Source organism: Scyliorhinus canicula, chromosome 4, assembly GCF_902713615.1.
Source record: "Scyliorhinus canicula chromosome 4, sScyCan1.1, whole genome shotgun sequence".
Taxonomy (NCBI): domain Eukaryota; kingdom Metazoa; phylum Chordata; class Chondrichthyes; order Carcharhiniformes; family Scyliorhinidae; genus Scyliorhinus; species Scyliorhinus canicula.
The window spans coordinates 194,753,174-194,776,733 of NC_052149.1; the positions used below are offsets into that span (position 1 = coordinate 194,753,174).

General features: G+C 45.2%; 1 protein-coding gene across 2 annotated transcripts in view; it reads right to left on the minus strand.

Annotated features, from left to right (window-relative positions):
- Positions 1-709: 709 nt before the first annotated feature.
- cnot8 (CCR4-NOT transcription complex, subunit 8) overlaps positions 710-23,560 on the minus strand; it is a 29,917-nt gene continuing 7,066 nt past the window's right edge. The window contains exons 2-7 of one of the 2 annotated variants that reach the window (XM_038795798.1): positions 19,230-19,386; positions 10,321-10,514; positions 9,543-9,704; positions 4,636-4,780; positions 3,930-4,060; positions 710-2,447 (exon numbers count right to left, since the gene is read on the minus strand). In XM_038795798.1, coding sequence (XP_038651726.1) covers positions 3,959-4,060; positions 4,636-4,780; positions 9,543-9,704; positions 10,321-10,514; positions 19,230-19,346 — 720 coding nt within the window. In that variant the 5' untranslated portion in view covers positions 19,347-19,386 and the 3' untranslated portion in view covers positions 710-2,447; positions 3,930-3,958. The remainder of the gene's footprint in view (positions 2,448-3,929; positions 4,061-4,635; positions 4,781-9,542; positions 9,705-10,320; positions 10,515-19,229; positions 19,387-23,560) is intronic. The other variant, XM_038795797.1, reaches the window with a different exon arrangement.

Below are 23,560 nucleotides of genomic sequence, written 5' to 3' on the forward strand. Positions count from 1 at the left end.
CATACCAAATTAAAAAGACAACCAACAAAGCCCAACCTCCCGTTACCATCTATCAAAATTGAGATAAGCAATTAATCAACATGTACCTTGATCACTACAGACGCATAGTGGAAAGTAGCCCACCAGTCAGACCATCGAGTTTTGTTTGCCAGTTCATTATATTACTAAATGCATGAAGGAGGTACAAATTGTGACTGTCATGTAAACATTTTGAAGGGCATTAAAAGCACAGCTTTCATGACAATTGGTCTAGCTTACTGCCACATCAATTGCACCATTATTCTAGTAGAGTACACCATGTAGCAGTTCAGAATTTGTCGTGCGATTGGAAAAAAAAACTTGTTCTTCATTCTCATTAATGACTTGATGAGGAAATAGTCTTAAATTTGATGACACAACATGCAACTGAGTGTGTAATTTAGATCAAATGTTTAAACTAAAACGGAATTAGAAGATATACACAGAATTGAGAGTGAACAAAAAAATAAGTGGCAAACATCAACACACATTTAAATCACAACTTTTAACAGGAAATCTCCCATGGTGCTTCATAAAGGGGAGAAAAATACTCACATTCAGCAACTCCAAACTTTGTCCAAACGAACAATGGTGCACAATGAAGATTGTATGGACGCAAGGCGACAATGTTGTAATATGCTATTCTTTGTTGCTAAATTTGTCCTCCAAAGACAAAAGATTTTACATCCAGTTCTTGTATGAAACAAACTTTTAATTTACAAACATTTTAAATTACATTTGTTCAGGTTTTAGTTTAAAAGTCTGGATATCTTGCATCATCACCAAAGTATTAAAATAAATACAGAGTCAATTCTTAAAAGGAGATTTCTATAGAGGGAAGTGCTTAAAACCAAAAGACCCCCATTTCTCATGAAATATCAACAGCTAGGGTCTTGACCCAACTATTTAAAATAAGATCCATTGCTGCAAGTTGGTACTAATTAAGCCAATGGACAAAGTAAATGAAACCATTTACATGTAAAAATACTTCCATCAACAGCAATATGAAAAGGTTTGAGTCTATTCTTGACGTTTAAAAGTGAAAGCTGTATGAAGGTCTTGTTTAAATCAATGTACGAGTGGCCTTTCCACTGAAATCATAACTAATATTTAACCAATGAGACTTGGATCAATTTATGATTCTTGTGGTAACAGTAATGCAGTCATTAATCATATCACAACAAAAAGCTCATGGTTCATGCACCCAATTCAGTTCACAATGGAAGATGGAGAATCTACCTGCCGTTAAATATCACATTTCAGGTCCATGGTATATACACTGTGAATGGCAAAGCACTGTTGCAAAATCCTTTTAACATAGGGATAATCAGATGATGAAAACCAGATCAACAGCGACAATTAACAATTTTCGGTTTTAAAAAAAATTGAAGTAAAAAAATCTTAATTCTATTTTCTTCCTATAAACAGGATTAATGATAACTTCAATAACATGTATTTGATAAAAGCGTGAACAAGAACAACTCATTTTAAATGAACTCATTTATATTGAAAATTAATAACAGGACTGTACTACTGAAAATTAAGTTCAATCCCCCCGGCTGAAATTCCTGCTTTTAGCTGTTTAAGTCAATTGAACAAGATAATAAAGATTTGGGGTTTACTCAATGTTACCGGATCTGGAAATTTTCCTTCCGTTTAAATAAGGGAAATTCCACCCTACGTGCCATTAAAATACTTTGCGAACACTGTACCGCACAATGAACATTAACCAAACAAAAAAGCTATTCCTGAAATCATTTTACACCCACAGCAGTCCTTCATAAGAAAATGTTTTTTGGCATGAATATGTTTCTCATAAAAATACGCCAAACGTTATCACAATCCACAAGGTGCTATGGCCCATTATTCCACAAAACTAGCAAAGCATTGTGATGTGTAATTTTTATTACTAATATCACCTGATCATGGGAAAGAAAGGGAAAACCAAAAAGAGGAAAAGGGAGTTAAAGGGAGAAAAATAGGGGAAAGAGATAAAAGACAACATAAACATATTTCGGCATACAATCCGAAGGATCTGTATTGGACCAGTGCAGATTAACCTACAGCCTGGCTTCCCTCCCGTGCCATCTACTGATCTAGAAAACAGAGCAACAGCACAGCATTTACAAATGTTAAATGGCAAAAATGTGTTTTTCTTTAAAAAAGCAGCCATGTTTAATACCTCTGGCAGGATACTGCCAAATATCTCCAAAATTTGTGCCAGGAGAATAACACTCATTTTGTAGTAAAATGTCTGTTTAAAAACATCAAGGTTTGGTAAAACATCTCAGCTGTGGTCAGTGCTGTTTGCTGTTGGTTTCTTCTTCAGATGTCCCAGCTGTCCCATTGTGGTTGTTAGTTAAACCTGATCCAAGACCATACAAATGTCCACAGTACTTTGTGTCATCAATGTTGTCTTCAAAAAATAACTGAGAAATAGAAGTATAAATATTTAGGATGAATTTACAGCAAGTCAGCATTGGGCTGATACTTCTCAGGAACACCGGTGCACAAATTAATAGCTTTGCCCCATACCATACGGACTGCTAACCTACATACTTGTACAGCATGCTAACATGTAGCAATTAATGCACTGGCGTCAGCGATGTGGTCAAAATTTGGGCAGCATCAACCAATGAATTCCTGTTGGCCACACCTAGATCACTAACATTTTTATTTAAGTGAGGGGAGGGAAAATGCAGAAGAGGTTGCAATCTAGGTGGCCAAAAGGAAAAGGTCAGAGCCACAAAGCATAATCTTCTCTTTATTGGGTATCCGTTTTCAAAGACCATCAGGAATGGGTTAAAAGGATCTAGTGTAATACTCAGGCGGTCCAGTCACATAATACTGAAATACCCATTTAATTATTTCTGTGGTTCTCTCCCAGCATCCTTCATACCAAGCCAATAAAGAACAACCTAGGCCTCCTTCATAAAGGAAGCCAAAGCCTGTCGTGCATTACGCAGTCCTTTCATCTCAAGATTTAGACTCAGGAAGTAGCTGGGCCAGGCTCGTGTATTTTGAAAGAAATGGCCCATTTTATTTAGTTATCATGTGCACACTTTTATCCTATAGATAAATTCTGAATTTTTGGCTCAGGTTTCATTTAGTTTTAAATATAGTAACTTCATATTAAAATTACATTAGGCAGCAATGTCAGAGACAAACTGAATTCTCTTGGTATTGCAGTCAACATTCCACTCTCAGGGTGGCACAGTGGTCAGCACTGCTGCCTCACAGCACCAGGGACCTGGTTACAATTCCGGCCTCGGTGACTATGTGGAATTTTCACTTTCTTCCCTTGTCTGCATGGAATTCCTCCCGGTGCTCCGGCTTCCTCCCAGTCTAAAGATGTCCAGGTGGATTGGCCATGATAAATTGCCCCTTAGTGCCCAAAGATGTGCAAGTTAGGTTAAGGGGTTATTGGGATAAGGTGGGGGAGTGGGCTTGGATGGAGTGCTCTTTCAGAGTTACAGTGCAGACTCAATGGGCCTAATGGACTCCTTCTATACTGTAGGGATTCTGTGCCACTGACCAAGACCACCAGAAAACAGGTTCACTGGTTATTTATCTCATTGCTGTCTATGGGATGTGACTCCTGCTTTTGTTGATGCAAGTCTGTATATGTTCCAGTGCTGTCCCCTTACTCACCCAGGTGAGCATAAAAAAGTGCTAAAAAATACAAGTCCAACAGTGTATGGTACAGAATTGGAAAAACAAGTCAAAAACAGGAAGAATTTATTGTACACTTCTTCGAAAAAGATTTCTGCAGTCTGTACAAGTAAAAGTTAAACAGTCAGATTAATTAGATGGTAGTAGCCTTTCATCCCTTAAGATGATGCTTTGCGTCAGCTGTTAATATTTATTACAATTTTAAAAAACAAAGTTGCCACAATTTGTCACTTTCATACCTCCCTCATTCTGAAGAAAGCCATGCCCGTCAGTAGTGAATCCGAACCCGCTTGATGCTGTCGTCCGATTCGCTCCAGCTCAAGCTGCTCGGCAACTTCTTGTAGACCACCCTGTGGAAAACGTCCACTCGCTGTTAAATGTGACAGCTTAATTTCAGACTGGATGACCACTTTACAGCACTTCTTTCAGTTAAAAGTGTTATTTGTAATTGTTTGTGCCAGCCTGCTGACGTAAGCTGGGTGCAAGGCTACAACCCCTGTGCCAGAATGGGTGGGCTCAAGGATAAATTGGCTGAAAGCATCATTTACCCGGACTGACAAGCTCCGGCCACCTGCTGGCTGCCCACAAGCTGATCACGTGAAAATAATTTGAATTTCAGACTGCTGCATCACCAGCAGTGGTAGGAGGCAACAGACCATGACAAAGTTGAGGAAGCAAAGCCACTTCAAAATAGATTTGACTGGTAGAAATACAATTTTAGTCTATGACTATTTTCCTGGCTTTTGTAAAATGGTGACATATAGACAGATGCACATATACATTGAAGTCTCGCAATATAAACCTGCCTGAAATGGCTTTACTAAAATAAAGCACACCTGCTACATCGGTGCGTTCACTTTAATTATTACTGTCCTTACTATTGTTCAATTGTGATATCTGACATATGCACAAATATGCAATTTATGTTCAACTTCATACAAATACCTTAAGGTTTTTACAGCTTTTCATCAGATACTTCACATCGTAGATAGCAGGGAAGAACAAATGCAGGATATCAAAGAACTCTTGCTCTTCTTCTGGTAGTCGTGAATGGGTTAGAAGTTTGATCAAGTAGCCAAAGTCATAACCACTGTACAAAACACACATTTCGCAGGATTAATACAATTTTAATAACTAAACTCTTATTTTAGAATGGCACAGTTTGATGCTAAAAACGAAGAGTTGTGAACTTAAAAAAAAAAATTACTTATGCCACAAGAACAGATAAACCAGTAAAGGTTTTGAAGAATGCCAAAATAAAGACCACTGATGGGAGGTTCTGCTTTCCCCTACATTTTCACCCAATGCAACATATGAAGCCTTAGCTGAGAGGGCAGCAAAGTTTCTGTTAATGTTTCAATGAATCTATTAAATCTTTAGTGTGTAAAAGTAGTTGAATAATCTGAGGGTTCCTTTACTGCCAACCGATCTCCATTCAGCAGTTTCTGAAAACTTCAGGGATCTGTGGACATACACTTCCAGATCTCTTTCCTCTAGGCATCTCAGTATCCTACCATTTATTGCATATTCCTTTCCCTTGTTTGTCCACCCAAACGCACCACCGTACACTTTTTGTACTGAATTCTGTCTGCCAATTTTCTGACAATCTGGCCAGATAACTGACATCTTCCGAGTGTACAGGATCATTCCTTATTACGAACCACACGGCCTATTTCTGTATCAACTGCAGACTTCTTAATCACGTCCACTCTTTTAAAATCAAATTCATTGATATACATCATAAAAAGCAAAGGATCTCCCACTAAACCCTGCAGAAACTCATTGGAAACACCTCCCAGTAACTAAAACACTCACCAACCATTACCCTATGCTTCCTACCACTGAGGTTTTGCCAGGGGAGGTTGTGAAAGCAGATACATTAACGGTGTTCAAAAGGCATCTTGACAAACACATAGATAGGATGGGTATAGAGGGATACGGCACAAAGTGCTGAGCGTTTTTGCAAAGGTTGGTATCATGGCCGGTACAGGCCAAAGGGCCTGTGCTCGTGCTATATTGTTCTTCGAGGTGACTTTGGATCCAACTTGAAACTTTCCTTTTGGTACCATGGGCTTTTACTTTTTTGACTAGTCAACTTCTAAACAGACAGGACCGTCCCTTAATAAGTCCATGCTGACCTTCCTTAGTTAACGATTTTATATTCCAATTCAATTTCAATGACAGAACAGGGGTTTATTTTTAATTGTTAGAACTGTCAAAAATGATTAGCATACCATTAAGCCTCAATGCACATGTTGTCCAACTGAGTTTTTAAAATAATTAACATTTTACTCCGAGGAAAAAAATCAGCAAAGATTTGTCTACTTACAGATTAGGAGAGCAAATACTGGGAGTAGATTAATCATAGTGTCAATTTCTGATCATTTCTCTTGTCATCCTTGCACTTGTGGATACAAGGTTTAGCTCAGCTATAATGGCTTAAATCAGGTGTCTCCAAACAAGGGTCCGCGGGAGCCACACAGAGGGCCCATGGAGAGACAGGCACGTTTGAAAAATGCTGCAGAGTTACTTGTCCAATCAAACGCTGGCTTCTGGAGAAGCAAGCCTCTGATTCGGCGAGCGAGAACAGCAGAGTGATGGGAAGAGAATGTTTGTGGAAGGGGTGCCAATCAAGCGGGTTACTTGTCCTGAATGGTGTCCAGCTTCTTGTGTGTTGTTGGCACTGCACTGATCTAGGCAAATGGGGAGTATTCCATCACACTCCTGACTTGCAGTCGGTGGACAGGCTTTGAGGAGTCAGGAGATGAGGTACCCGCCGCAGGATTTTTAATTTTTAAACTGGTCTTGTAGCCATAGTAGTTATATAGTTAGTCCAGTTCAGTTTCTGGTCAATGGTGACCCCCAGGATGTTGATAGTGGGGGATTCAGTGACTGTAATGCCATTGAATGTCAAGGGGCAATTTTTTGATTCTCTCTTATTGGAGATAGTCAATGCCTGACACTTGTATGGCATGAATGTCACTTGCCAATTATCAGCCCAAGCCTCAGTATTGTCTAGGACTTGCACATAAAATGCATTTGAAGAGGAAACAGTGTGTGAGCGTGTGAGAGAGGGGGTGAGCGTATGAGCGAGGGGGTGAGCGTGAGAGAGAGGGGGTGAACGTGTGAACGAGTGGGTGAGCGTGTGAGCGAGGGGGTGAGCGTGTGAGCGAGGGGGTGAGCGTGTGAGCGAGGGGGTGAGCGTGTGAGCGAGGGGGTGAGCGTGTGAGCGAGGGGGTGAGCGTGTGAGCGAGGGGGTGAGCGTGTGAGCGAGGGGGTGAGCGTGTGAGCGAGGGGGTGAGCGTGTGAGCGAGGGGGTGAGCGTGAGAGAGGGGGTGAGCGTGAGAGAGGGGGTGAGCGTGTGAGAGAAGGGGTGAGCGTGTGAGAGAAGGGGCGAGCGTGTGAGAGAAGGGGTGAGCGTGTGAGAGAGGGGGCGAGCGTGTGAGAGAGGGGGCGAGCGCGTGAGAGAGGGGGCGAGCGCGTGAGAGAGGGGGCGAGCGCATGCGAGAGGGGGCGAGCGCGTGCGAGAGGGGGTGAGCGCGTGCGAGAGGGGGTGAGCGCGTGAGAGGGGCGAGCGCGTGAGAGAGCGGGTGAGCGTGTGAGAGAGAGGGTGAGCGTGTGAGCGAGAGGGTGAGCGAGGGGGTGAGTGTGTGAGCGAGGGGGTGAGTGTGTGAGCGAGGGGGTGAGAGAGGGGGTGAGCGTGTGAGAGAGGGGGTGAGCGCGTGAGAGAGGGGGCGAGCGCGTGAGAAGGGGTGAGCGTGTGAGAGGGGGGTGAGCGCGTGCGAGAAGGGGTGAGCGCGTGAGAGAGGGGGTGAGCGCGTGAGAGAGGGGGTGAGCGCGTGAGAGGGCGGGTGAGCGCGTGAGAGGGCGGGTGAGCGCGTGAGAGGGCGGGTGAGCGCGTGAGAGGGCGGGTGAGCGCGTGAGAGGGCGGGTGAGCGCGTGAGAGAGGGGGTGAGCGTGTGAGAGAGGGGGTGAGCGTGTGAGAGAGGGGTTCAGCATGTTAGAAAGAGAGGCGTGTGTGAGAGGGATATGTGTGTGTAAAAAGAGGGGAGAGAGAGAGAGGCGTGTGTGTGTATGTATGGTATGTGAGTGTGTAAGTGAGTAGAGAGAGAGAGGGGTGTGTCCGAAATAAGTATTAGCTTTCCAGCATGCTTCACCTGAAGCCTGTGTCTGTGTATTTACATTGTGTACCTTGTGTACCCCCTATTATGTATTTTCATTTCATGTAGTAAATGATCTGTTTGAGCTGCATGCAGAAAAATACTTTTCACTGTACCTCGGTACATATGACAATAAACAAATTCAATCCTCCCATTAAAAATGACAAAAGGTAAGACTTAAAATTATAAGAGAACATTTTAGATCACCCACTCCTGTTAGTTATGAGACACATCAAGTCCATACTTCCAGACTGCATTGATCCACTGCAATTTGCATAGTCAAAACCCGTCCACAGCAGACACTATCTCTCAGGCCCTACACCCATCCCTGGAGTATCTTGATAATAAAGACTCATACGTCAGACTCCTGTTCATTGACTCAGCACCGCCTTCAACACCATAATCTCAGCCAAGCTCATACGCAAACTCCAAAACCTAGGACTTGGCTCCTCCATCTGCAACTGAATCCTCGACTTTCTGACCTATATACCACAATCAGTAAGGATAAACAACAACACCTCCTCAATGGTAGTCCTCAATTCCGGGGCCCTGCAAAGCCGTGTACTTAGCCTCCTACTATACTCCTTATACACTAGAGCTGTGTGGCAAAATTCGGCTGCAACTCCATCTACAAGTTTGCTGATGACAAGACCGTAGTGGGTTGTATCTCAAACAACAATGAGTCAGAATACAGGAAGGAGATAGAGAACCTAGGGGAATGGTGCAACAAAACAATCTCTCCCTCAACGTCAGCAAAACTAAGGAGCTGGTCATCGACTTCAGGAAGCGAAGTACCGTACACGCCCAGTCCGCATCAATGGTGTCGAGGTGCAGATGGTTGACAGCTTCAAGTTCCAAGCTGTAAACACCACCAACAATCTGTCCTGGTCCACCCTTGCCGACGCTATGACCAAGAAAGCACGACAACGCCTACACTTCCTTAGGAATCTATGGAAATTTGGAATGTCCATATCAACTCTAACCAATTTTTACAGACGCACCATAAAAATCATCCTATCTGGCTGCATCGCAGCTGTGTATGACGACTGCTCGGCCCACGACCGTAGGAAACTGCAGAGAGTAGTGAACACAGCCCAGTTCATCATGCAAATCCACCTACCATCCACTGACACGGTCTACACCTCCCACTGCCTTGGGAAATCGGGCAGCATAATCAAAGTCCTCTCTCACCTGGGTTATTCTCTCTTCCACCAGGCAAAAGATACAAAAGTCTGAGATCAAGCAACATCATTCAAAAATAGCTTCTTCCCCGCTGTTACCAGATTCCAGAATGACCCTATTGTGGACTGAACTCTCTATACATCTTGTCTACAGTTTTAGCACTATACACCGTTTGCTTCATCCAATGTCAATGTATTTACATTGTGTAGTTGTCTATGTCCAATGTTTTTCATGTATGGAACTATCTGCCTGGACTGTACGTAGAACAATACTTTTCACTGGAAGTCTGTACATGTGACAATAAATCGAAGTCTAAAACGGCTACTACTTCTAGGCGTTAATGTTATGGGAACATAGGAGGGTGGCATGGCCTTGAGTAAATGTGAAGGGGGCCATGTAGATGGCAATTGTATTTGTGATTGTGTGTCTTTTCCTAATTCCTAACATACGCACAGAAAATGCTTGTTCATAATCTATATTAAATACTACACTTTAATTCCAGGGACCAACCTATGAAACGAAAGCCATTTGACATTATCACACAGCACCACCCCAGATGTCATGAGCAACTCTGCAAAGTAAGAGGTTTCAATTCCTTCTTCTTCGTGTTTTTTGAACTGGAGCCCAGAAGTTCTCAGCAGATCTATCGAATCTTGCGAGTACATGTCCTCCCTTTAAAATAAAACAAGTTTCAAATATGTTCATTCCACAGACACTAAAACTCTAATTTAATCTAATAATTTTTCGATAAAATAAAATAACTTTTCAAAGTTGGTTCACCCCAAATGCACGAATAATCATTATAGTGAAAAACTTTGTCGACGAGGGTTGCTAAATTATTAAATTTTGAAGCTGTTACGATTTAAGGAAATTAAGTCATAGCCAGCTAAAACACAAGTAAGTACCGCAATGATTAACCAAGCTTATCCAGTAAATAACTACTCACATATCAGCCAAGAAGGTATCATGTATAAGGAAAATATGTTAATTTGTTAATCAACCTCACAGGGCACCAAAATTGCCATTAGTACAACTAGAGTGGGAGAACCGGAATTCTGCTCCTGATCATTAAGTAGCAAATCCTACTGAAAGTTTGTATGTATGATACTGGGCCAGAATTCATCTGTCATGGCGCAAAAAACAAATAATTTGTTGTAGAACATCCACTTGGATGAAATACTAGAGGGTGATCTGGACTAATAGAACCATAAGCAGCAACACATCAAGCCCTGGTAAAAGGCAAAACAGAACATGATACATACAATTGGGCAGCATTATCTGTACTTACGTAAGGTTGAATTTAAAGTTGAATTGCCAAGTAGAGGTCCCAGGAGGATATTGGTTTTTCTCATTCATGAACGTCAAGCCTAGCTGGATGATTTTCAGCAAGTCCACATTACATCGCAGAAGCTGGTACTGGTAATCTACAGTGCTACGAAATTCTCCAATTGGTCTTACCACAACACCAGGAAATTCTGTATCCTATGAAAGGTTAAATATTCAACATGAAAAGTTGATCGATTATCGATACAACTTAAAAACATCGGAAATTGTTGTTCCAAGGGGAAAAAAACCCAAAAAAGAGCTCATGAAATGAGAATAAAAAGTAAATATTTGTGACACACATATCACTCGTTAACGGAGCACAGAATAAATAGTTTCATTTATGTTGAGACTCAGTACTGTTATAACCAAATCAATAAAGGATGGACATTTAAGGCACTCGGTAAAACATTAAGAGGTGACATGAGAAAAAGATTTTTATACGGTTACAACCTGGAATGCACTGCCTCAAGGAGTGGTGAAAGCAAAGTCAGTGATAACTTTCAAAAAAGGTATTGGATAATACTTGAAGAGGGAGGATTTACAGGACTATGATGAAAGAACAGAAGAGTGAGAATAATTGGATAGTTATTTCAAAGAGCGAGTACTGGCAAAATCGGCCTCATGCCCTCCTTTTTATACTGTATGATTCTATGGCTGTATAGCTGCCCATTCCCTGTGTTGGGCAATTTCATAAATAGTTTTTTCCCCCTGCTGATCTGCAGCCAAACGGACACCCACAAAAAAGAAGAGGGTAAAAAGACAAGAATTATAAGTAAAATGTGAAACCATATCACGTAATTGGAGAAGAGACAGGAAGAACTAATGTGGTTATATTTGTGAAACGGTTGCTATTTTGGGTATTTGGATGGATTCTTTCAAAACAATATTGATGCATTGAAGATGGTTCAGTCAAGAACAACAATGAAGATGGAGAGACTCCAGTTAGAAGTAGGAACTATGCTTGCTTTTATTATAGAAAAGATGGAATGACAAGTGGTGAAATGCAGAATCCAAATGATAATAATTGTCAGAATTTTGAACGGTGAATTAGAAAACAATGGCATTATGAAACTAAGTTAAAATATCAATGAAGAGAGGATGGAATTATCACTGCCCTCTTCCACCCACCAACACAGTAAACATGTGAATCAATCTTCCAGCAAAAGAACTGATGCTATATTTGTTCATTCCTGCAAAAGTAATCTGGTTAAATACAGACGGAGCTCTTAATTATTCAAAGAATATGTTAGTTTCTATACAAATTAAAGCTGAATAGACCAATCATGGAGACGCAGACTCTGCCACAATGGGGAAGGAGGTGATCAATGAGGCAGGTGGGTGGCTCTGAATTCTGTACGCTCTTTCTGCTGCTTACGCTTGGCCTCCACGTGCTCCACTCGATGACACCCAAAGTTGTTGATACTTTCGCAGTTGCTTCTTCTCCTGTTTGTGCATTCTACGGCAAGCGATTCCCACGTGTCAATGGGGATATTGCATTAAGTAGAGGCTTTTAGAGTGTCCTTGTAGCATTCCCTCCACTCTTCTGGTGCTTGCATGCCACAACAAGTGCTCAAAGTAGAGCACTTGTTTAGGAAGTCTTGTGTCAGGCATGTGGACAATGTGGCCCGCTCATCACAGTTGGTCGAACGTGACCAGTGCCTCGATACTGGGGATATTGGCCAGGGAGAGGACGCTCGTGCCAGTGGATTTGCAGGATTTTGCGAAGGCAACGTTGGTGATATCTCTCCACAGAGATTTGAGGTGCTTGCTGTACATTGGCCATGTAGGCATCATCTGCGTACTGCAGCTCAATGATAGGGTGGTTTTGGTTCTGGCCTGCAGATGTAGAGGTTGAACAGTTTCCCACTTGTTCTGTAAGTTAGCTCCACTCCGGCGAGGAGCTTCATGGCAATGGGGTGGAGTGTTACAGTGAGGAAGATGGAAAAAAGCATTGGTGCAATGATGCAGCCCTGCTTGACGCCAGTTTGTGCTCGTATTGGGTCTGTGGTAGATCCATTGATGAGGGCCACAACATGCACGTCATCATGGAGCAGGCGGAAAATTTTCACAGTAACTTCATTTCAGTGTTAATCTAAGCCTACTTGTGACACTAATAAAGATTATTAATATGATGATGAATTTCTGCAGGCAGCCGAACTTGAGGAGGATGTTCCTCAATCCCGCATGGTTAACAGAATCAAAGACCTTTGCGAGGTCGAAGTAGACCATGTATAAGGGTTGGAGTTGCTCCTGGCACTTTTCCCAGATTTGTCCTGCATTGAGAATCATATCCATTGTGCCGCTTGACGACGGAAACCTCATGGAGACGCGGAGGAGCTCTTCCGCCACTGGGGAGAGGTGGTTGAGGATGATTCACGCAATGAATTTTTCTGTGGTGGAGAGTAGGGAAATTCCTTTGTAATTTCTGCAGTCGGACCTGTCTCCTTTCTTGAAGATGGTCACGATTACGGTGTCTCGAATCTCCCAGTATGCTCTCTTTCTTCTAGACGAGGGTGATGAGGTCATGCATTTGTGTCAAAAGTGCCTCTTTGCTGTATTTTAATATTTCAGCTGGGGTTTCACTCACCTTATTTTAAGCGGTCAGATGGCTTTTTCAACCTCATGGAAGGCTGGGTTGTGCTGAGATAGTGGCGGGTAATATGTTGCGGGATGCATCTTAGTTGAGGAGATCCTCTAAGTGCTCTCTCTAGCAGATTTTGACTGCCTCTCTGTCTTTGACGAGCGTCTCTCCGTTTTTGGCTCACGGGGGGGGGGGGGGGGGGGGGGGGGGGGGGGGGGTCGGTCGGTCCCTGGGTACTCTGCTTTAATTGCGCTGAAGAAGCTACACGCATCATGATTGTTGGCGAGTTGCTGAGTCCCCCGCGCCCACTATTTGTTCTTTAGGTCTCGTGATCTTCAGTTGCCTGCAGGCTTGGTTCCTCTTGCTCGAGTTTTGACGGAGTTGCTAGTTCAGGAATGCCTTCCACCTGAGATCTAGAAGATCCAGGATCTCCAGATTGTTCTCGTCAAATCAGTCTTGATGTTTCCTGGTCAAGCATCCCAGCATCTCCTCGCAGGCGTTGACTATGGTGACTTTTAGGGTGGACCAGCCACTGTGGGCACTCTGCGGTTCTGGCTCATTGGTTGTTGCCAGGTTGGCTGAGAGGTACCAGCTGAGTAGGTCTTTCTTCTCAGAGCCGTTGAGTCCAGCGACATTGGGACTCCTGCGGCAGAGTTTTTTCTGCCTCTGCCACTTTGGGGCCAGGTTGATGGAGATGGTGCAGTGGATTAGTCGATGGTCAGTCCAGCAGTCATTGGCTTTGGTCATGACACAGGTGATGCGGACATCTTTGTCCTTCGCTTGGACAATGATGTAGTTTATTAGGCGTCAGTGCTTGGAGGGGGAGCATTGCCATGAGGCCTTGTGCTTCTCTCTCTGACAGAAGGTCATGGTCATGTCCCAGTCATTTTGTCAGAAGGAGGACTCTGTTGGTGTTTGTTTTCCCTATGCTTCCCTGCCTAATACACCTTTCCAAAGGTTTACGTCCCTCCCGACTCTGGCATCGAAGTCGCCAAGGAGAATCAGCTTTTGGATGCAGGACAGCTTTTGGTCGAGACTGGAGTAGAATGATTCTTTTGATCATCTGTTGCTTCTAGGGTTGGGGCACAGGCACTGATGGCTATTATTTGCTGCTTCTGGGACAGGGTGAGCCATAGGGTCATGAGGCGCTCACTTACCACAGGGGGTTTGGTGAGACATCCAACAAATACATTTTTAAGCTGACCCCATAGAGACTATGTTCTTCTTCTGATTTGCCTTTTCAGAAAAAGGCGTATCCGCCACCTTGTTCTTTAAGCTAGCCTTCTCCTATCAGCTGTGTTTCACTCAGGGTTGAGACGTCAAGTTGTAGTGCCGGAGTTCCCGGACTATGATGGCGGTGCGATGTTCGGGTCTGTCATTGCTGGAGTTGTCCATAAATTCATTTGAGTGGGTGGGATGGGTTGTGGTGGATGATGCCTGTGCATGTATTCTTTTAATGTGGGATGGTTGTTGCACACCAACCACCACATGGCCCCAGCAGAGCGAGGTCTTGGCCCAATGGCAGAGAAACCCAAGATGATTGGCTCTGTTGTAGGACGGGGACTAACAAACACTCATCGTCCACCAGTCAGCGACAGATTCTCCTGAGGTGTTTAGTCACTCTCTGGGCATAGCCGACGTTGATGATCTCTTAAAACTCTCGCCGCTCCCTTGGCGCTCCTGCTTGTCCTTCTGTAGGCCCCTTCTGTTTGGCCTTGCCCAGGTTGGGTCCTCTGTGCTCTCACTGCTCCCTCAGCACTCCAGACTGCTTCACTGCGATTCAGACTGCAGGACACTGTTGCCAGACATCAACAGTTCTGCTAAGATGTCATCGATCTGAATCATGAACCCCGCTCTCTTTCCGCAGGTGCTGCCTGACCTGAGTGTTTTCCAGCATTATCTACTTTTATTTCCGACTTCTATTATTTAATTTAGTTTGCTTTTGCTATAGTTTTTATGCTGCTGTGCTCGCAGATGTGGGATGAATATAGGGCTTGTCTGCGTTGGTCTCACCCCACAAACCCAAAGATGTGCAGGGTAGGTAGATCGGCCACGCTAAAATTGCCCCTTAATTGGAAGGGAAAAGAATTGGGTACTCTAAATTTATAAAAATAAATAAATAAAATGGCAGGGCTGGACAGTAGAGTTGCAGAAATAAATATATTTTTTGGAATTGCATCTTTGGGAACAGGTAGCATTTGTGCCAAAGCTTGACTTAAGGAGTGGTGGTGAAGACAACATGCCTGGTATACTAAATACTTGCCACCAGGTAAAGTGGCAAGGATTATGAGGTCGGTACTTCAGAGAGGACGACAGTCGGGGGGGCTTAGTCCTTCTGAACCTGTTATAATATTATTGGGTGGCGAACACGGAGAAGGTGCGGGATGGGAGCAGGGAGATGGAGGCTTTTGGATTTGTTTATTGTCACGTGTACCAAGGTTCAGTGAAAAGTATTGTTCTGCACAGTCCAGACAGATCATTCCATACATGAAAAAAACATAGGGCAAACAAACACATAATATAAATACAGTAGTCCCCCGTTATACCGCGCTCCGCAATACCGCGGTTCGCTATATACCGCGGGGGGGCTTATGGACCCCAACTGTCAGTTGTGTCAATTTCAGCGGCCGGCTGATTGTTTCAGTGAGAGAGCAGCTTCCCTCTCCGGATCAAAGTGAGCCGGCCGCTGAAATTGACACTGCCGGCTGCTCTCTCCCTCCAATCAGAAACATTAAAACTTAAAAGTTGGATTGGAGGGAGAGAGCAGCCGGCAGTGTCAATTTCAGCGGCCGGCTCACTTTGATCCGGAGAGGGAAGCTGCTCTCTCACTGAAACAATCAGCCGGCCGCTGAAATTGACACTGCCGAGGGGGTGGGGGGGGGGGGGGGGGGGGGGGGAGAGAAGAGGGGGGGGCAGGTGTTGGGGGGGGGGGGAGAAGAGGGGGGGCGGGTGTTGGGGGGGGGGGGAGAAGAGGGGGGGGCGGGTGTTGGGGGGGGGGGGGAGAAGGGGGAGAGGGAGCGAGCCGGAAGGTGTGGGGGGGGAGGGGGCGAGCTGGACGCTGTGGTCTCCCCCACACCCACAGGGGGGTCTCCCCCATACCCGCCCCCCTCAACACCCCTGGGGGTGTGGGGGAGGGTGGACCTGCGGGTGTTGGGGGAGAGAGGAGGGCCCTGCGGGTGTTGGGGGAGAGAGGGGGGCCCTGCGGGTGTTGGGGGAGAGAGGGGGGCCCTGCGGGTGTTGGGGGACGGGGGAGGAGAGGAGGGGGAGGGGGCGAGCCGGAGGGTGTGGGGAGGGGGCGAGCCGGAGGGTGTGGGGGGACAGGGGGCGAGCTGGACGCTGTGGGGGAGAGCAGAAGGGTGTGGGGGAGAGGGAGCGAGCCGGAAGGTGTGGGGGGAGAGGGGGTGAGCTGGACGCTGTGGGGGAGAGCAGGAGGGTGTGGGGGAGAGGGGGAGAGGGAGCGAGCCGGAGGGTGTGGGGGGAGAGGGGGCGAACCGGAGGGTGTGGGGGGAGAGGGGGCGAGCCGGAGGGTGTTGGGGGGGGAGAGGGGGCGAGCCGGAGGGTGTGGGGGGAGAGGGGGTCTAGTTGGAGGATGTGGGGGGAGAGGGGGCGAGTCGGAGGGTGTGGGGGGAGAGGGGTCTATTTGGAGGATGTGGGGGGAGAGGGGGCAAGCCGGAGGAAAAAAAAAGAAATTGACACTGCCGGCTGCTCTCTCCCTCCAATCAGAAACATTAAAACTTAAAAGTTGGATTGGAGGGAGAGAGCAGCTGGCAGTGTCAATTTCAGCGGCCGGCTGATTTCAGTGAGAGCAGCTTCCCTCTCCGGATCAAAGTGAGCCGGCCGCTGAAATTTTAATTGGATCCACGATGGGGGTTTTAAATTTATTTAAAAATCTATGCTAGCGCTTCCCATTGTGAGTCTACGGGGGTCTGACCTCTCTCCCTGCCCCCCGTAGACTCACAATGGGAAGCGCTAGCATAGATTTTTAAATAAATTTAAAACCCCCATCATGGATATCCGCGGCTCGGATACAACGCGGGTGGCTGTCTTGGACCCAACACCCGCGTTATAAAGGGGGACTACTGTATATAGACACAGGCATCGAGTGAAGCATACAGGAGTGCAGTACTATTCAGTAGAGAAGATGTGTGAAGAAATCAGATTAGTCCATAAGAGGGTCATTCAGGAGTCTGGTAACAGCGGAAAAGAAGCTGTTTTAGAATCTGTTAGTGCATGTTCTCAGACTTTTGTATCTCCTGCCCGATGGAAGAAGTTGGAAGAGTGAATAAGCCGGGTGGGAGGGGTCTTTGATTATGCTGCCTGCTTTCCCAAGGCAGCGGGAGGTGTAGACAGAGTCAATGGATGGGAGGCGGGTTTGTGTGATGGACTGGGTTGTGTTCATGACTCTCTGTGGTTTCTTACAGTCTTGGGCGAGCAGTTGCCATACCAGGCTGTGATGCTTTCTATGATGCATTTGTAAAAGTTGGTAAGAGTCAATGTGGACGTGCCGAATTTCCTTAGTTTCCTGAGAAAGTATAGGCACTGTTGTGCTTTCTTGGTCATAGCGGCAACGTGGGTGGACCAGGACAGATTGTTGATGTGCACACCTAGGAATTTGAAGCTGTCAACCATCTCCACCTCGGCACCATCGATGCAGACGGGTGTGTATGATACTTTGCTTCCTGAAGCAAATGACCAGTTCGTCAGTTTTTCTGACACTGAGGGAGAGGTTGTTGTCGCTACACCACTCCATTAGGTTCTCTATCTCCCTCCTATGCTCTGACTCGCTTTTGTTTGAGATCGGACCACTACGGTCATGTCATCAGCAAACGTGTAGATGGAGTTTTGTGGGTGAGGATGGAGGCAGATGAAGAAGTCGGGATTGTGGGCGCTGGCAAAGGCGCCAATCCCATTTGCCCTAAGGGAGTTCTTTGGGAGTCCTGTGATGGTGGCACTGCTGAAAATATAGAGACTATTTCGGCAGTCCTTTAGGTTGGGGGCAGGGTCAAAGTTGATGTCAATCCGACGAACCACGCGTTTGAGCCAGGGAGGATGGATGCAAGGTTTCATGGATGGGAAGAGCGAGGGGTGATGGAGATGAAGGACTTGTTTTTGGAAGAGTGGTTAAGTTTGGACAAGCTGGGGCAGTACGGTGGCACAGTGGTTAGCATTGCTGCCTACGGCGCTGAGGACCCGGGTTCGAATCCCGGCCTTGGGTCACTGTCCGTGTGGAGTTTGCACATTCTCCCCGTGTCTGCGTGGGTTTCACCCCCACAACCCAAAGATGTGCAGGGTAGGCGGATTGGCCATGCTAAATTGCCCCTTAATTGGAAACAATAATTGGGTACTCTAAATTTATAAATATATAAAAATAAAAAATAAAAAAAAGTTTGTACGAGCTGGGGGAGAGGTTTGGGATCTTGCGTGGGGAGGGTTTCAGGTATATGCAGGTGCGAGATATTGTAAAAAAGGTTTCCCCGACCTTTCTGATGGCACCACCCTCTGTGTTGCTGGAAAGGGTATTGTCGGTGATGGGGGTTGGGGAGGTCATCTTGACGCTCTATGGGAGGATTTTGGAGAAGGATGAGGCATCTTTGGAGGGAGTGAAGGCTAAGTTTGAGGAGGAGCTGAAGATGGCACCCAGAGGAGGGGTTGAGGTGTGAGGTGCTGCGGAGGGTGAATGCCTGAACCTCGTGTGCGAGGTAGTACAGAGTGCACCTGGCAAAGTCGAGGATGAGCCTGTTGTTTGAGCGGTTGGAGGATATTTGCAAACGGTGTTGGAGGGGCCCAGCCAATCACATATTCTGGTCCTGCCCGAAGTTGAAGACATTTTGGAGGTCATTCTTCAGCACCATGTCAGTGATCTTGCATATGGATTTAGATTCCTGTCCCCTGGGAGCCACATTCAGGGTGTCAGTCATGCCCGAGTTGCAGGCGGAAGGAGGGGCAGGTGTTTTAGCCTTCACCTGATTGATCATTCGCAGGCGGGTTCTGTTGGGGTGGAGGTCAGCTTCTCCACCCTGTGCCTTGGTCTGGCGGGGGGATTTAATGGAGTTCTTGCACTTAGAAAAGGTGAAATTCGCTTTAACAGGGGCGAGTGAGGGATTCCATAAAAGATGGGGGTTGTTTTTCCTACATTTCGGGGAGCTGGTTGCAGTCAACTGCTAGGGGGTTGGAGAGGGGGGTTTGGTTGGGGTGTTGGGGGCAGGTTCAGGAGTTAGTGTTGGGTCTATTTTGTTTTGCAATGTGTTGTTAAATGTAAAATTATTTAAATTTTACTTATAAACACTTACCATTGCTATATAGTTGTATTTCTGAATAATCAGGCGAATTTTCCTCATCTCTTCTTCCAGGTTATTTGCCCATACCTCACGGATTATTTGACTGTGGTCTTCCTCTGCAGCTGGCATTTTGAAGAGGTTGCCAAAGTGGGCTGATAGGCACTGGAAACTGCAAAGAATATAAACTGACGCAGACATGCCAATTCTAGCAAATTCAATGACTGAGACACGACTTCTGAGCCTTGTTCATGATTTTGTGCTGGAATTTTCAACCCACACAATTTTACAAGTGATCCATCTGCTAGTGCAGGAGTCCACAAAATAATCTCTTTAACAGGCGAGAGGGGGAAAACACGATGAGGGGAGGAACAAAAGGAAATATGATAAGAAGCTGCTCAGTTTGTATATAAATTAACAGTAATTTGTGTACAGGTATATGCAGGCCAAAGCAGCTGATAAGATCCGAAGTTTCCAACCAGATGCCCTTCTTCATGCTGTTCGGCACATCGGCTGCCATGGTTTTCAGCAGTGAATCTCGCACTTACTTTTGGTAAGAGGGAAGGGGTGGTGAGAAGACAGCCACTGCAGTGATACTAGAATGCATTCAATTTGGACGCATGCAATGAGTTATTACTATTACAATGCTGGCTGGCCTGCTGAGCATTACCTGCATTTCGGTTTATATTAATCTTTTGTTTTTATTTCTCGAATTAGTTTGATTTGCTTAAATCTGCCCAACCAGCTGCAGGAATGAAATTCCTTGAGTTATTAAATAATCTTAAGAAACTGGGTTGGCTTTTCACAGGTCTGTAAAATATTCCGGAGAATGTCACATTCAGTGAAACTCCAATTTTATAAGAAACTATTTTTAAAAATTAAAACAATAAATCCACTTTGAGCTTGCAAGTATCTAAAGGTGGTGTTATTGCTGACTTGGCCAATAGCTATTTGTGTTGGATGTGTATGTGAATTGGTTCTGCGTGGATACCATTAACAGGCATTAACCACATTAAAATCAGTTAAGTTGGAATGTTTGTGTCTCAACCTGTCCTTTATCTCTGGTTTGTCTCTCCTGTCTACGTAAATGAAGTAGTCTTAAAATTACTGCCAACATAAGAGATTATGAAAAAGGGGCAGGCATAGGCCATTTGGCCCTTCAAAACTGTACTGCCATTAAGTAAGATCACTGCTGATCTACTATCTTAACTTCATCTAATAATAATAATCTTTATTATTGTCACAAGTAGACTTACATTAACACTGCAATGAAGTTACTGTGAAAAGCTCCGAGTCGCCACATTCCGGCGCCTGTTTGGGTACACAGAGGGAGAATTCAGAATGTCCAATTCACCTAACAAGCACTTCTTTTGGGACATGAGGGAAGAAACCAGAGTATCCGGAGGAAACCCATGCAGACACGGAAAGATCGTGCAGACTCCACAGACAGTGACCCAAGCCAGGAATCGAACCTGGGACCCTGGCACTGTGAAGCAACAGTGCTAACCATTTCCCTTAATCATCTTAGCATCTAAAAAAAACAATCGATCACTGGCTTGAATATACCCGCACAGTGGTTAGCACTGTTGCTTCACAGAATAAAAACATTTCCCATTTGTCACCATTCAAAAGAAGTAACTTTTTTCTACTTAAGTGGAGGACTTCACACGTCATCAGTCCGCTGCCATGTTCCTAACCATAAATCCAATCGGTCCATATCCTTCTACAACACTTTTTTGTATCCTCTTCACTGCTGATTTTTCCACTTAACTTTGCATCATCAGCAAACCTAGGATTGTTACACTCAGTCCCTTCAGTCATTATTATTGATTGTAAACTGCTAAGGGCCAAGGGATCTTTGTGCAGGTTAATCTGCTTTATTGTTCATCTATTTTCTGTCTATTCCCAATCCATGAGTCCCAAGTAAACATTATTGTAGGTACTACAGAAGAGTACTGCTGAAAAAAAGACATTTCAAAGCTCTTTGTCTTGCAATGATCAGGACAACTCACAAGATAATACCAGAAATGTTGGAGAATGAAAGGTTTAGCGAGAGGGAAGAACTGAGGGAGATCAATATTAGTAGAGAAATGGTGCTGGGAAATTGATGGAACTGAAGGTGGATAAATCCCCAGGGCCTGATAATCTGCATCCCAGAGTGCTTAAGGAGATGGCTCTGGAAATAGCAGATGCATTGGTGGTCATCTTCCGGGATTCCATAGACTCTGGGACAGATTGCAGATTGGAAGGCATCTAATGTCACTCCAATATTCAAAAAGGGAGGTAGAGAGAAAATAGGGAATTATAGACCAGTAAGCCTAACATCGGTAATGGGAAAAATTCTTGAATCCATTATCAAGGACTTTATAGCGGAACATTTAGAAATCAGTGGCAGGATCACACTGAGTCAGCACAGATTTATGAAGGGGAAATCATGTATGTCAAATCTGTTGGAATTCTTTGAAGATGTAACTAGTACAGTTGACAAGGGGGAGCCAGTTGATGTGGTATATTTGGACTTTCAGAAGGCGTTTGACAAAGTCCCACATAAGAGATTATTGTGCAAAATTAAAGCGCATGGGATTGGGGAAGTGTATCTAGGTGGATAGAAAACTGGTTGGCAGCGAGGAAACAAAGAGTAGAAATTAATGGGTCCTTTCAAATTGGCAGGCAGTAACTAGTGGGGTGCCACAAGGATCGGTGCTGGGACTCCAGCTATTCACAATATGTATTAATGATTTGGATGAGGGAACAAAATGTAGATGATACCAAGTTGGGTGGGAGGGTGAACTGTGATGAGGATGCAGGGATTCTACAGCATGATCTGGACAGGTTGGGCGAGTCGGCAAATCAATGGCAGATGCAGTATAATTTGGATCAGTGTGAAGTTATCCTACAGCAGGATTTAGAACGTTTGAAGACTTGGGCGGCAAGGTGGCAGATGGAGTTTAATCCGGACAAATTTTAGGTAATGTATTTTGGAAGGTCTAATACAGGTAGGGAATATACAGTGAATGGTAGAACCCTCAAGAGTATTGACAGTCAGAGAGATCTTGGTGCACAGGTCACTGAAAGGTGGAGAAGGTAGTCAAGAAGGCATACGGCATGCTTCCCTTCATTGGCCGGGGCATTAAGTATAAGAATTGGCAAGTCATGTTGCAGCCGTATAGAACCTTAGTTAGGCCACACTTGGAGTATAGTGTTCAATTCTGGTCACCACACTACCAGAAGGATGTAGAGGCTTTAGAGAGGATGCAGAAGAGATTTACCAGGATGCTGCCTGGTATGGAGAGCATTAGCTATGAGGAGCGGTTGAATAAACTCGGTTTGTTCTCACTGGAACGAAGGAGGTTGAGGGGCGACCTGATAGAGGTCGACAAAATTATGAGGGGCATAGACAGGGTGGATAGTCAGATACTTTTTCCCATGGTAGAGGGGTCAATTACTCGGGGGCATAGGTTTAAGGTACGAGGAGCAAGGTTTAGAGGAGATGTACGAGGCAAGTTTGTTTACACAGAGGGTAGTGGGTGCCTGGAACGCGCTGCCAGAGGTGGTGGTGGAAGCAGGGACGATAGTGACGTTTATGGGGCATCTTGACAAATACATGAATAAGATGGGAATAGAGGGATACGGACTCCGGATGTTTAGAAGATTTTATATTAGACGGGCAGCATGGTTGGTACAGGCTTGGAGGGCCGAAGGGCCTGTTCCTGTGCTGTACATTTCTTTGTTCTTTGCTGTCATTCACTTTGGAAGCAAAAACAGGAAGGCGGATTACCAATTGAATGGTTGATAATTGGGAGAGGGGAGTGTGCTGTGGGACCTGGGTGTCTTTGTGCACCAGTTGCTGAAGGTAAGTATGCAGGTGCAGCAGGCGGTAAAGAAGGCTAATGGTATGTTGGCCTGCATTGCGTGAGGTTTTGAGTACAGAAGCAGGGATGTGTTGTTGCAATTATACAGGGCCTTGGTGAAGCCACACCTAGAATATTGTGTGCAGTTTTAGTCTCCTTTTCTGAGGAAGGATGTTCTTGCTCTCGAAGGGGTGCAGCGAAGGTTTACCAGACTGATTCCAGGGATTGCGGGACTGTCCTATGAGGAGAGATTAATCCTATGAGGTTAGGATTGTTCTCGCTGGAGTTCAGAAGAATGAGGGCGGCTCTCACAGAGACATAAAATACTAACAGGACTAGACAGGGTAGATGCAGGGAGGATGTTCCCGATGGTGGGTGTGTCCAGAGCAGGGGTCACAGTCTGAGGATTCAGGGTAAACCATTTTGGACAGAGATGAGGAGACATTTCTTCACACAAAGAGTGGTGAGCCTGGGGGATTCATTACCACAGGAAGT